The 12,500-nt window shown below is 52.1% G+C and overlaps 2 protein-coding genes across 2 annotated transcripts in view; both read right to left on the reverse strand.

Moving 5' to 3' along the window:
* Positions 1-2,345: 2,345 nt before the first annotated feature.
* Positions 2,346-2,707, reverse strand: EMH_0011420 (uncharacterized protein; the record flags this gene model as incomplete). The annotated part of the gene is made up of 2 exons (XM_038022697.1): positions 2,346-2,437; positions 2,584-2,707. The coding sequence occupies 2 exons, from the start codon at positions 2,705-2,707 to the stop codon at positions 2,346-2,348; spliced, it is 216 nt and encodes a 71-aa protein (XP_037878551.1).
* A 5,452-nt stretch (positions 2,708-8,159) lies between these two features.
* EMH_0011430 (uncharacterized protein) overlaps positions 8,160-12,500 on the reverse strand; it is a gene marked incomplete at both ends in the record, with an annotated part of 10,635 nt that continues 6,294 nt past the window's right edge. The window contains 10 exon segments of the mRNA XM_038022698.1: positions 8,160-8,681; positions 8,962-9,198; positions 9,382-9,471; positions 9,618-9,974; positions 10,138-10,251; positions 10,499-10,577; positions 10,767-10,903; positions 11,087-11,750; positions 11,862-11,941; positions 12,110-12,500. The exon segment at positions 12,110-12,500 is cut by the window's right edge and continues 731 nt beyond it. Coding sequence (XP_037878552.1) covers positions 8,160-8,681; positions 8,962-9,198; positions 9,382-9,471; positions 9,618-9,974; positions 10,138-10,251; positions 10,499-10,577; positions 10,767-10,903; positions 11,087-11,750; positions 11,862-11,941; positions 12,110-12,500 — 2,671 coding nt within the window.

Here is a 12,500-nt window from a genome sequence, read left to right on the forward strand (position 1 = left end):
TATATATATATATATATATATATATTATACATATACAAAATAAGTGAGAGTAAACAAACCAGCGAACAAACGAAGGGGCGGCAGGCGATGAGGTTTTGCTGCTGGGCTGTCTAGACACCCCAAAGCAGAGAGAGAAAGAAAATCAGATAGATGCAAGCAGCAGCAGCAGCAGCTGCTGCTGCTGCTGCTGTTGCTGCTCGTGTTGTTGTCGCTGCTGCTGCTGCTGCTACTGCTGTTGCTGCTGCTGCCGTCACTGCTGCTGCTGCTGCCGTTTTGAATACTGCTGCTGCTATCCCTGCTGCTGCTGCTCTCCTGCCTGCTGCTGTTGCTGCAGCTGCTGCAGCTGCTGCTGCAGTTGCTGCTGCTGTTGCTGCTGCAGCAGGCTGCGCCTAGTTTATAGTTTGCTGCTATAATAAGCCGCAGTTCAATGACGACCTCGTGGTGTCTCGGTGGAGGGGGAAATGAAGACATTTGTTTTTTGTTTTTTTTTATTTGCTGCTTGCAGCAACCACAGCAGCATTTCAGGTGTACATACACCCCAGCTAAACAAAAAGAAAGAAGAAACCGCGGGATCAACGGAGTCGACTCTTCTATCAATTGAGTAATAAAAAATAAAAAAAAACAAATAAAAATATTAAACAATAAAGAAAACTCCAAAAAAGCCCCAAACTATGCTTGCATGCGATCCGCTACAGCAACAGCAGCAGCAGCAGCAACTCGCGCTGCTGCTGCTGCTGCTGCTGCTGCTGGTGTTGCTGCTGCTGGTCTTGCGTCGTGGATAGTAAGATGGCATTTTAGTTGTTTAAATTAAATTAAATTATTTAATTTAATTTAATTTAATCAATTTAATTAATTTAATTTAATTTGTTTTGTTTGTGCTCAACGATCCCCCAGCCGTTTTTTTTCTTTCGCTGTATATACAGAGGGAGAGAAGAATAAACAAACAATTAAATTAATTAAATTAATTATTTTAATTAATTTCCTCAATTAATTTAATTAATTAATTTAATTATTTGTTTGCGTGCAGCGAATGGCAACACCACCGCCCCCGCAGCTCAGCGTGCTGCAGTTGTCGTCGGCCCTACAAAATATGCGTATAGAGACTTAAATAAAATAAATAAATAAAATAAATAAATGAAATAAAAATATAAATACAATACAAATATATATATGTATATATATATATAATACACATACTTGTACTATAGTACAAATATAACCCTATACATAAGTACAAGCGTATGCATATGTATGTATACATATATATAATGCTTGCTCTCCGTTCTTACACAGCGACAGTAGCGAGCTGCAGCAGTGAAGCCAAAGACACGAGCTAAGAGACCCCAACGTAGGTGACCTCGCCCCCCTGTCTCCAGGCATCCTGGGCGTTCAGCGCTGCGCAGCTCCGTGGCTTGCAGGGGAGGATGCGGTGGAGTTGCAGCGCGCGTCGCCGCCGCTGGCGATGCATGCAAGCCCCACGTGTGGCCGCAAGAGAGCTTCAACTGAGCTTAGTTTACCCCATGCTTTACCTCTGTCTACGTTTATATAGCCTGTGCTTTTTGCTTGCATACAACCCACCGAGGGCAAGTGAGTGCCCCTGTGCTAGCTCGAGAGAGGCCACGCTACATCTGCCCCCCGTCAGCGAAAAGCGCTCATCCTCGTACGCGGACGTCTTTCGTGAATGTGAGATGGTTGCTGTGTTATTTCTTCTGCAGCTTCTAGTGCTGCTGTTTATCTTGTCATTGATGCTGCTGCTGCAGCTGCGCCTCACCCTTCGCCGTGCGGCGTTTGTTGCTGTTCGTCGGCTTCTGCTGCATTTGCTGCAGCTACGGGTGCAATAGCTGCTGCGTCAGCATGCTCGCCTGTATCGGTGCATCCCTGCTAGACACCAGTCCATGATTCTGTGTACATGTTTCTGATTGAGAGGCTGCAGTTGCGCGGGCTTGCCTTGGCGCCGCGTAGACGTACCTCCATCTTTTCCTTTATTAACAGCAAGAGGGGTTCCGCATACGTATATGCATACGCTTCCTTCAGCAAGCCGGTTATGATGAAAATGCTCACACAAAAGAGCACAGAAATGCAACAGCGATACACGGAATTATATATATATATATATATATATATATATATATATATATATATATATATATATATATACATATATATATATATATATATATATTACATTTGCGTCTTTCTGTTTCGTGTATGTGCAACGTAAACCCGAGACAGCATCAGGCCGCCAGCCCCTCTGCATGCACAAGGAAGGTGTACGCACACCGGAGAGCTACTGGGATGTGCTCAAGGTGCTGCTGCTGCTGCCGTTTCCGCTCGTTGTGCCTGTTTCATTCTCCTTGTATGTGCTGCTCGTCTTGCCGCACAAATCTTCTGGCATCGTACTGCTTCAGCTCTTCAACAACAGAGTCATCGTGCTGCTCTGAGGCTGCATGCGGTTTGCTTCTGCTTGAGCTGCTGACCCTGTTGCTGCTACTGTTCCACTACAGGGTCATCGTGTTTCTGCATGCAGCGTGCAGCTAGTTGAGTAACTGCTCGCGTTGCTGCTGCCGTAGGTGCTGGGGTCACCTCGATGCAGCCGTTGCTGCTTCTCCTGTTCCTCAACTCCGAACTCGTTGCCGCTGTTGCTGCTTCTGCTGCCGCCCAGCTCATTGCTGCTGTTGCTGCCGTCACTGCCGCTGTTGCCTCTCATCCAGCGGCCGTCCGGCTCCTCCGTGTCTCGGCCCGCGGTGCCGTCCCCCGGCAACTGGGCTTTCTAGGGCTAGCTGTAAGGGAAAAGCCACATCAAACAATGTAGAATCAAGACGAAACTATCATCACAGCGCCAATGTAAAGGCGAGATACACAAATAATGCAATGTGCAGCTGCATGCAGCTGCACATTGCATTAGCTGCATGCAGCAGAGGAGACTGACGGGTTCATGGCTAACGTGAGATTGTTGCTGCTGATGCCAGTGCTACAGCACGCTGCAGGAAGAGAACGAACACAAACACAAAATAAATGAAGAGAAGAGTGGAGTGGGTAGCTGCAAGCAACTGAAGACGATACAAAGGGCCCAGTCGTTGCAACCTGGCTACTGCTGCTGAGCGCGTCGAAAAAGGGCAACGGGAAAAACAGCCAAGAGAGAAGAGAGAGAATGCAAAGCGGGCCTGCTGGGAACCCAAGACGGTGGAGACTTTCCGGTTGGCTCAGCCTTTGAGCTGCTGCTCTAGCTATTAAAACATGCTTGCACACGCTGGGCTGGTTGTAAGAAACTCCCCTATAACCGACCAGCTCAGAGGAGTTTGTGGCCATAGGGATCATAGCTCATCGGAACTGGACCCCACCCTCATCAGGGGGCGCAGAATGTTCGTCTCTGCGTCTTGTTCCCCAAAAGGCAACACAGACGCAGACAATAACCCACCTGCGGGTTCCAGTGAGGGTGTAAATCCGCTCACATGATGGGATTTTATGGAGCATGAATAATGGAGGTACTGCGGGCCAACGAAGTCTATTATGTCTGGTCTGGGACCTCAGTCGGTCTCTTGTTATGTCTGATTTCGTTCACGTTAATAACGAATACGACGCGTTAGTGTAATATTTCAATAAGAATGACTGAATAATAGGTTATTCCTCTGAAAGTCATTTGTGGTGCACATCGATCAATCCCTACTGTCGCGTATAACGGGCCGGCGGGCATAAGCTGACCTACAGACTCAGGTAACTTCACTGAGCTACAGAAACTCAAGAGCTTTCTTTAAGTTTTGTTGCGCAGGCTTCGGGATGGATCTGTTCGTCTTCCGAATCAGATGAAATGTTTGAGTTTCTGTAGCTCAGTGAAGTTACCTGAGGATGTCTTGTTTTCTTCTCAAAATTAGTTCTGCTCCCGCCAGTTCTTGGCCCAGCGCTGCAGCGCTGGCTACAGCAGGCCAGCCAAGGGGAGCTTGGGGCCTTAGGGGGCATATGGCCTTCGCAAATTGACCTCACTCTCGTCAGTGGGTGCACCAAACAATCTCTGCAGCTCTGCGGCTCGTGGCCCCCGTGACAAACACAAGCGAAGGCAAAACTCCAACTGGGAGACCTAGTAAGGAACCGAGTTCCCTAACACGGTGGGGTGTTGTAAATCCAAAACAATGGAGGTAGTGCGGGCCAAGGAAGCTGGTAATATGCGCGGCGTGCCCTCATTCCCTTACGTTCTATGCCGGGACCCGTTCAAGTTAATAAACACTAGTATGCTTTAGTGTTATATTTTCAACAAGCCTGACATATTAAGAGGCATTTCCTATCAATCCCCGAGGCTCGTGCGTCTCAGGCATGGATGATCGTTTTGCTCAGTAAAGTGCCTGCCATATAAGTTCTGCCGACACCCCACCAGACTGCTTAGAGCTCCTCACGCAGCCGATACTTCTGCTCCCTTTTCGTGAAGAAACTTGAAGAGCATGTGATTATTTGGCACTCTTACGAAGTGTTAGCTTGATGGGAGAGCACCACCTCTACTGCTCTGTCGCTGGCGTTGGTCGCGAGGAACAAGGGTTTATCAAAGCCAGGGAGCGCGAGTACTTATAATGATCTCAGGTGGGCGACGAGGACTCTGGCAGTTTCATCTGTTTATCCGGCCAAATGAACTGCTTGCCCTTCTTAAAAAGATCAGGTAGAGGGGCACCAATGCGACAAAATTCAAGAACGGAGTTGCGGTAGTGTGAGGCGAAGCCGAGGAACTTCTGAACGTTCGTGGGCGTACACAGGTGGAGCGGCCACGTCCAAATCGCCTAGATGGGTCTGTTTGAACCCCTACCGCAGAGACAGGGAACCCTAGGAAACTGATTGTTTGCATAAAAGGCGAACAGTTCTGCGCTTCCATGAACCAGTGCTCCTCGTGTAGTCGTTGCAGGGCACGCTGGATGTGCTGCAAGTTCGCCTGCACATCGCGGCTGAACGCGAGCGCATCATCAGTGTATATTAACGCCCACTCCTCCGTGATTGGCCCGAAGAACTCGTGATTGGCCCGTTTCTGCAGTTCGGCAGCTGCATTCACGACTCCGAATGGCATACTGTGCACTGCACCTTGACGGCGCGGGTGTGGAAGCTCGTCTTGCCCCTGTCCCCCGGATAAATTGGGATATGCAAAAGTGTCTCAGCGAAGTGAAATGCTGAGTATACCGCTAAACCCTGTAATCGGGAAAGAATTTCGTCGATCCCGGGCGTCGGAATCTTTTGTTTCACTGGACGTTTTTTTAGGGGCTTGAAGTCGACTCGCATGCGCCATGTCTCGTCCTTTGTCTTCGCCAACACCGGATTGTCTCGAAAGGCGTTCGTTGACGGCTAAACCTTGCTCTTCCTTAAACGTTCATCCTCCTGCCGCTCAGTTTCTTCCTCACGATGTGAGGGTTGCCAGTAATTTGGAACGAAGCGTAGGGCTGCGCCAAGAATAAGTTTGACGCAGTGCATTGAACGTCCAGAATGTTGCCTGCCTGTCGATAGCTCTTGTTATTGAGTACATCTGATAACGATTGCTCCAATTTCGCCCCCTTTCTGGGGTTTCTCGAGTGATAACTCGACCGAATTCCCTAAGACTGCGTTCTTCGCAAGACCACCGCTACGAGGTGCATGCATAACTCCGTCGTCACCCGTCACTGCGTTGGCACTGCATGGGAGCCTCCATGCTCCGCTTTTCTGGCGAGACAGTTTCTACTCCACCGATCATAAAAGATGCGGATCCTGTCGGGAGGCCTGAGAGGTGCACACTCGCATCAGTTACTGGTAGAAAGACCTCAATAACATCATCAGTGCATTTGCGCCTTCCACCGGGTCACGCCCCGCACGCCTCGGATTATGCCTTGGTGAACTGGTCCAATATAGAAGTCTCTTGCCATTCTAATGCGCCCCGTTTTGGAACTATGAGTGCATTTTACGCACATAGTGTTGGAGGTTGTTGTATCCTGCATACACACCGCGAAGCATAGCCTCAGCGACTGCTCCAATGAGTAGACGGGTAAGTTACGTCTCCTTGCCTTGATTTCCGATATCATATTCACTTCGCATCCCGTTTCACGTAGGGTTAGCAACAGCTGGCCGTCAACACAAATTTGTACATTCACGGAATTGAATAGAGGTGAAACTGCGCATGTGCGCGTCATCCTTTTGGGCTGCATCACTGCGCCGCACGATGTGTCGGGACCCGGGCATTTACCTAATCGCCTAGTTTGTTGCCACTGCGCTTCTGTTCTTGGTTCGGCTTCACTTGTTCCCTAGCCGGTTTTACATGTCTACAAACTCGAAATATCTTATCGTTTTTACGTCGAATTTGGTTGCTGCTGACGGTTATCGCTTTTAATCCCTCTCCGGGCCGGCCTACCGTTCACAGCCGCAATATCCATAGGTTCTAGTTCGTACCCGTCCCACACGCGCGCCTTCTTCCGTACTAGCTAGGGCAGCAGAATTAGCATCTTTTCTTTCTCGTATACGAAGATACTCCATCAATTCAGCGAATTCAACTTTTTCTCCGCTTAATTCCCTCTGTGTTGCCCAGCCAGCTACCGGTTTCCTCCCCAGTGAGGGCAGCCCTGCAATGGGCCGCTGACACTTAAATTCGGCGTTAGCAGGCAAGTTTCTGTTCATCAAGGACTGGCGCTGTTCAACATTCTATCGGCATTTCGCCTTGCTTAAGCTTTCGTTATCGCGCCATAGCCTGTGCCCGCGCTGACCTTATATAACCTTGCATCACAGAGCATCACGGAAGGCTTGCATAGACCTGGTGTGCTCTGGGAAAGCTGAACAGTCGCTTAACCGTAGCCACCATCATCGGGCATCCCCGTCTAACAGAAGCTACCAGTAGCGGTTCTACATCTTCCGAGATATTTGACGGCTGAAGTATGGCTCGAGGGAACCGATAGACCCCTCCACCACTTCTGCGTCCCGGCGCACGTCATGTCGCGGTGGTACGCGCAAACAGAGGCATTCTTTCTGAATTGCCTTCGGCGTAAGTGCACTTTTCCCAGGATCTTGTGTCGCTTGATTAGACTGGGTGAGGCTGCAGGCCGAGTATCACTCCCCCAAATAAGGTCAAATCAGGATCAATCTCCATCGGGGAAAAAGGAAACGGCTAACGGTTGACGATTTCAGCTTTGCTCGAGACCACGTGCAGGGTGGGTCAGTTGCTCGCAGCTGCCGGTCGAACCATGCGGTGATACCAAATATAATGCGTGCATTCCCGCTTTACTCAGGGACAGAAACGAGCTGCAATGAAACCAAATACTCGGAGTAAGAGTTTCCGCAGAGGCAGCTGACTCCGCCCGCCTCTCCCCAGGCATCCTGGGCGTTCAGCGCAGGGCCCTGGCTTGCGGGGGAGGATGCAGCCCAACCGAGGTGAGGTGTGCTGAGGCTCCAGTTGCAGAGCACCTCACCTCGCCGCAGCTGGCGACGCAAGCGAGCCTCACGTGTGGTAGCAAGAGAGCTTCAACGAAGCTTCCTTTCCCGCATGCTTTACCTCTGCATGCATTTATATAGCATGCAGCATACCATGCAGCCTACAGAGGCCAAGTGAATGCTCCTGTGCTAGCTCCTGGCAGACCATGCGTGTGTATGTATGTGCGTATGCGTGTCTATACAAACATATATATCTATTATGTATAGAGCTAGAATATACTTCTATGTGGATACTAATATACACCGTAATGCATGCAGGCGCTCTGCGTGTTTTCTACGTCGTCATTTTGATTTTCGTTTTGGTCTTCAGGGGGCTGGATACCCGTTGCTACAATATATATATATATATATATATATATATATATATATATATATATATATATATATATATATATATATATATACGTGAATATGCGTATATGCATAGGTATATATATGTGTACATACATATACATAGCAAGAACAACACTTAGCAGCAGCAGCAGCAACGGCAACGCCAGCAGAAACAAAAGCAAGAACAACAGTTTGCAGCAATAGCAACAGCAGCAGCAGCAGCAGCAAAACCAACACCAAGAGGGACCTAAATGAACTTATATCCCTAACAGTTATCTTCTTAAATTTAAACCAAATTGACCCTAAAACGTCAGCAGTACCAAAACGTGTGATACAGCAACAAAAGCTGCTGCTGCTGCTGTGCTGCTGCTCCTGCAGCAGCAGCAAGAGCTACTGCCGCAGCTGTGCTACTGCTGCAGAAGGGACAAGAGCTGCTGCTGCAGCTGTGCTGCTGCTGCAGCTGTGCTGCTGCTGCAGCTGTGCTGCTGCTGCAGCTGTGCTGCTGCTAGTACTGCTCCAGCAAGAGCAGGTTTAGACTTCTTTTTGCTGCCGTGAAAGACAAGCCTCAATATAGTCGCAACTGAACGGCATTGCTGCTGCCTTGCTGCAGCAATCAGCAGCATCAGCGCATGCAAGCTCCCCCTAGACACAGCAGCAGCAGCAATAGCACCAACAGCAGCAGCAACTCTAAAAACGCCCGTACTAGCAACCGCAATATCGGCAGCATCACAAAGGGCAGGATCAGCAGTAGCACCAGGAAGCACAGCAGCAGCAGCAAACGCAGCAGCAGCAAAAGCAGCAGCAGCAAAAGCAGCAGCAGCAAACGCAGCAGCAGCAAACGCAGCAGCAGCACGACTCACTGCCTGCTTCAGGGCCTTGTCTAGGCGGGGCAGCAGCAGCGGCTGCTGCCGCGCGACCGCCGCCCGCAGCTGAGGCAAACAAACACCGCGGCAACAGCAGCAGCAGCAGCAGCAAATGCAGCAGCAGCACCAAATCTAGCAGCAGCAGCGAATACAGCAACAGCAACAAATTCAGGAAAGGCAAACAGCGCCGTCACAGCAGATGACACCTCGCAGCTACGACAGAAGATGAAACAGACACAACAGCAGCAGCAGCAGCAGCAGCAGCAGCAGAAAAAGATTCAAGTGCAGCAGCAACAGCAGCAATATGTTTCAGTGCACCGGCAGCAAAGTTTGCTGCAGCAAATACCTGGTCTAGTGCTGCTGCTTGCGTTTGCAGTTCTCTCCTCGCATCTTGCTGCTTTCCCAACGCGCCATCTGGTGCTGCTGCTGCTGCTGCAGGTCCTGCTGCTGCAGCACCTGCTGCTGCTGCGACTTGTTTCTCCAGCAGCACCACTGCTGCCTCGAGCCGCCCTTGCAGCAGCAGAAGCGGCAACGCAGCCAACCCGCCCGTCTCCTCCTTCAGGCGATCGTGCAGAAACGCCAGCTGCAGCAGCAGCAACAGCAGCAACACAAACAGAAACACAGATAACAGCAGCACAAACATAAGCAACACGCGCTGCTGCTGCTGCATCAGCAGCAGCAGCAAATGCGAGGGAGAACGGGGGCAGCAACGATGCAGCAGCAGTCATCACCACCACAGGTGGAGCGGCAACAGCAAATGCAGCACCATCAGCAACAGCAGAAACCGCAGCAGCAGCAAATGCTGCAGCTGGTTCGCCGCGATGGGGCAAAGAGTCTGTTCAGCTATAGGGGAAGGCTCCAACCCTAAACCCTAAACCCTAAACCCTCAGCAAGCACACTAAACCCTGCAAGAGCAAGCTGCTGATGCAGACTGCTGCTGCTGCTGCTGCTGCTGCTGCTGCTGCTGCTGCTGTTGCTGTTGCTGCTGTAACCACTCACGACTCTAGGGGGTACTCTTTGGGGGCCCAAGAGAACAGCAAGAGACTGAAGCTGCTGCTGCAGTGCTGCAAATAGCCGCTGAGCCTCTACACGCGCTGCCGCTGCTGCTGCTGCTGTGGGAGGTGCAGCAGCAGCACCAGCAGCTGCAGCAGCAGCAGCAGCAGCACCAGCAGGGTAATCACCAGGCTGCACCAAAGGACAGCCAGCATTCGAACGTTTCCAGTGTCTATCGAGGTGTTGCAGCAACTCATCCCAGCGATTCATCTTTCTCTGCTGCTGCTGCAGCTGCTGCTGCTGCTGCTGCTGTTGGTGCTGCTTCTGCTGCTGCTGCTGTATTTGCGAAGGCATGCTCGCGTCCTCCTGAAATCATAGAATGGCTCATACCCAAGCAATACACTCCATCAACAGCAGCACCAGCACCATCACCAGCAGCAGCAGCAACAGCCGCAGCAGCAACAGCAACAGCAGCAACAGCAACAGCAGCAACAGCAACAGCAACAGCAGCAGCAGCAGGAGATCTTACTGTCTGTGCGTTGCCTCTGAGGGCGCAGTAGACAAAAGCATGGAAGGGCCCCAACAAATTCAAGCCGCAAACAAAGCAAAGACAAACCGCAGCAGACAACTCACCAAGAAACGCCTGCAGCAACAGCAGCAACAAGAGCAGCAGCAGCAGCAACAGCGGCAGCAGCAAATATGGGGGCACAATGCAGATGCAGCGAAGAGGAAACCTGGTGAAAATGCTGCAGCACTAACAGCCAGCAGCAGCAACAACAGCAGCAGCAAGGCTGCTAACCACCAACAACACAAATACAAGTGCGCGCGTTCTTGCTGCTGCTGCCTCTGTTGCTATGGGTGCTGCTGCTGCTGCTGCTGTTGTTGCTCACCAAACGAACTGCTGTTTCTGCTGCTGATATGTGGGGCGCAAAGGCGGCCATGTCAGTGTAGGCAAGCAGACACTGGGCCCTGCAGCAGCAGCAGCAGCAGCAGCAGCAGCAGCACGCACAGTGGATGCTCTCGTTAAGCTATTGTTCTGCAGTCCTGCATTGTCTCTCCAGCAACAACAGCAGCAAACACAGCAGAAGCAGCAGCAGTAGTTGTTGCAGCAACAGCAACAGCAACAGCAGCAGCAGCAGCAGCAGCAGCATGTTGTACTGGGCGAGGGCGGCGATTTGCATAGCAGCAGCAGCAGAGACAGTTCGCTGCTGCTCCTGCTGCTGCTCCTCTTCTACTATGGGCAGCTGAACCTCCGCGTTGTCTTCTGGCTCGCTGTAGACGCTGCCGCCCCACACCTGCAGCAGCAGCAGCAGCAGCACCAGCAGCAGCGTTGAGAAGCAGTAGCAGCAGCAGGGTTGAAAAGCATCAGCAGCTGCAGCAGCAAGTGTTGCAATGCAGAGAATCAGCAGCAGCAGCAGCAGAGCAGCAGCAGCGAAGAAGCAGCAGTCACTGCAGCGTTCGAGGGTCAAGATGCCTACAGCTTGCTGCTCCTCCACCATATCGTGCTGCAGCTGCTCTTGCTGCAGCTGCAGCAGCAGCTGCTGCTGCTGCTTGGATGCTGATGAGGGAGACAGCAGACGCGTGTCTTCAGCAGCACGCAGCAGCAAAACCTGAGGTAGCCGCAGCGCCTCGACAGCAGCAAGAGGCAGCAGCAGCACAGGCAGGAGAGGGGGTAAGGTGACTGTACACCCCGGCATCTGCTGCAGCAGCGAACCGCAGCGAGCAGCCATTGCAGCAACGCGAGACAGAGCAGCAAGCGGGAACACTTCCGCGTCCGGTTGCTCATGCTCCTGCTGCTGCTGCTGCTGCTCGTGCTGCTGGGTGTCAGAAGGAAGAGGCAGCAGTGTTGATGCCGCTGTGTTCAAGGCACGATACTGCTGCTGCAGCGTTGCTGCGCTGCTCACGATGGGATTCAAGCACGGCTGCAGCAACAGCAGCTGCTGCAGCTGCTGCTCTGTCCTGCTGCTATTCTTTTGCTGCTGCTGCTGCTCCTGTATACGGCGCCACGGCTCTGCTGCTGCTGCAAGCTCCTGCTGCAGTGCTGCAGTGGCCTGCAGCAGCCAATGAGGGAAGGTCCCTGCTGAGTCTGTCCGCTGCTGCTGCTGCTGCTGCTGCTGCTGGTGCTGCGAGGGGAGCTGCAACCTGAATACAGCAAACAGGCGGCTCGCACCGGCACACTAGAGCAGCAGGCAGCAGCAAGCAGCAGCAACAAGCAGCAGCAGCAGCAGCAGCAGCAGCAGCAGGTCGGCTCACCAAACAGCGGCTGCATGCAGCAAACAGAGACGCGCAGCAGATTCACACGAGCCGCTCGCCTGCTGCTCCTCCAGCAGCAACTGCAGAAGCAAACACCACATGCACAGCAGCAGCACTGAATGCCAGCTCTTGAATGCAAATCATAGCATCAGAAGCAGCAGCAGCAGCAGCAGCAGCAGCAGCAGTAGAGGGACTCAGCTCACTGCAGCAGCAGCAGCAGGGGCGCCTGCATGCAAAGTACGAGCAACAGCAACGCGATGCAGCAGCCGCCGCGCTTGAAGCCCCGCTGCAGCAGAAGCAGCAGATACATCTGAAAGTGAGAGTGATCCTGCTGCTGCTACGACTGCTGCTGCCGCTGCTGCTGCTGCTGCCTCGGCCTCTGCTGCTGCCTGGACGACAGACGGTGCAGCATCAGATGCAGCAGCAACAGCAGCTGCTGCAGCAGCTGCTGCTGCAGCGCCGTTGCAGATAGAGAGAGGGTCACTCGCATTGTACATAGCTGCTGCTGCCGCTGCAGCTGCTGCGTCTGCTGCTGCTGCTGCTGCTGCCTCTGCATGCAGGGTCTGTGCAGCAGCAGGCCATTCCTCTCCCGATGCCGTGTCGGCTCCCTTTGCTGCTCCTGCTGCTGCTGCTTCCTTC

Source organism: Eimeria mitis, genomic scaffold (assembly GCF_000499745.2).
Source record: "Eimeria mitis Houghton genomic scaffold, Emh_scaff415, whole genome shotgun sequence".
In the NCBI taxonomy this organism is placed as follows: Eukaryota; Apicomplexa; class Conoidasida; order Eucoccidiorida; family Eimeriidae; genus Eimeria; species Eimeria mitis.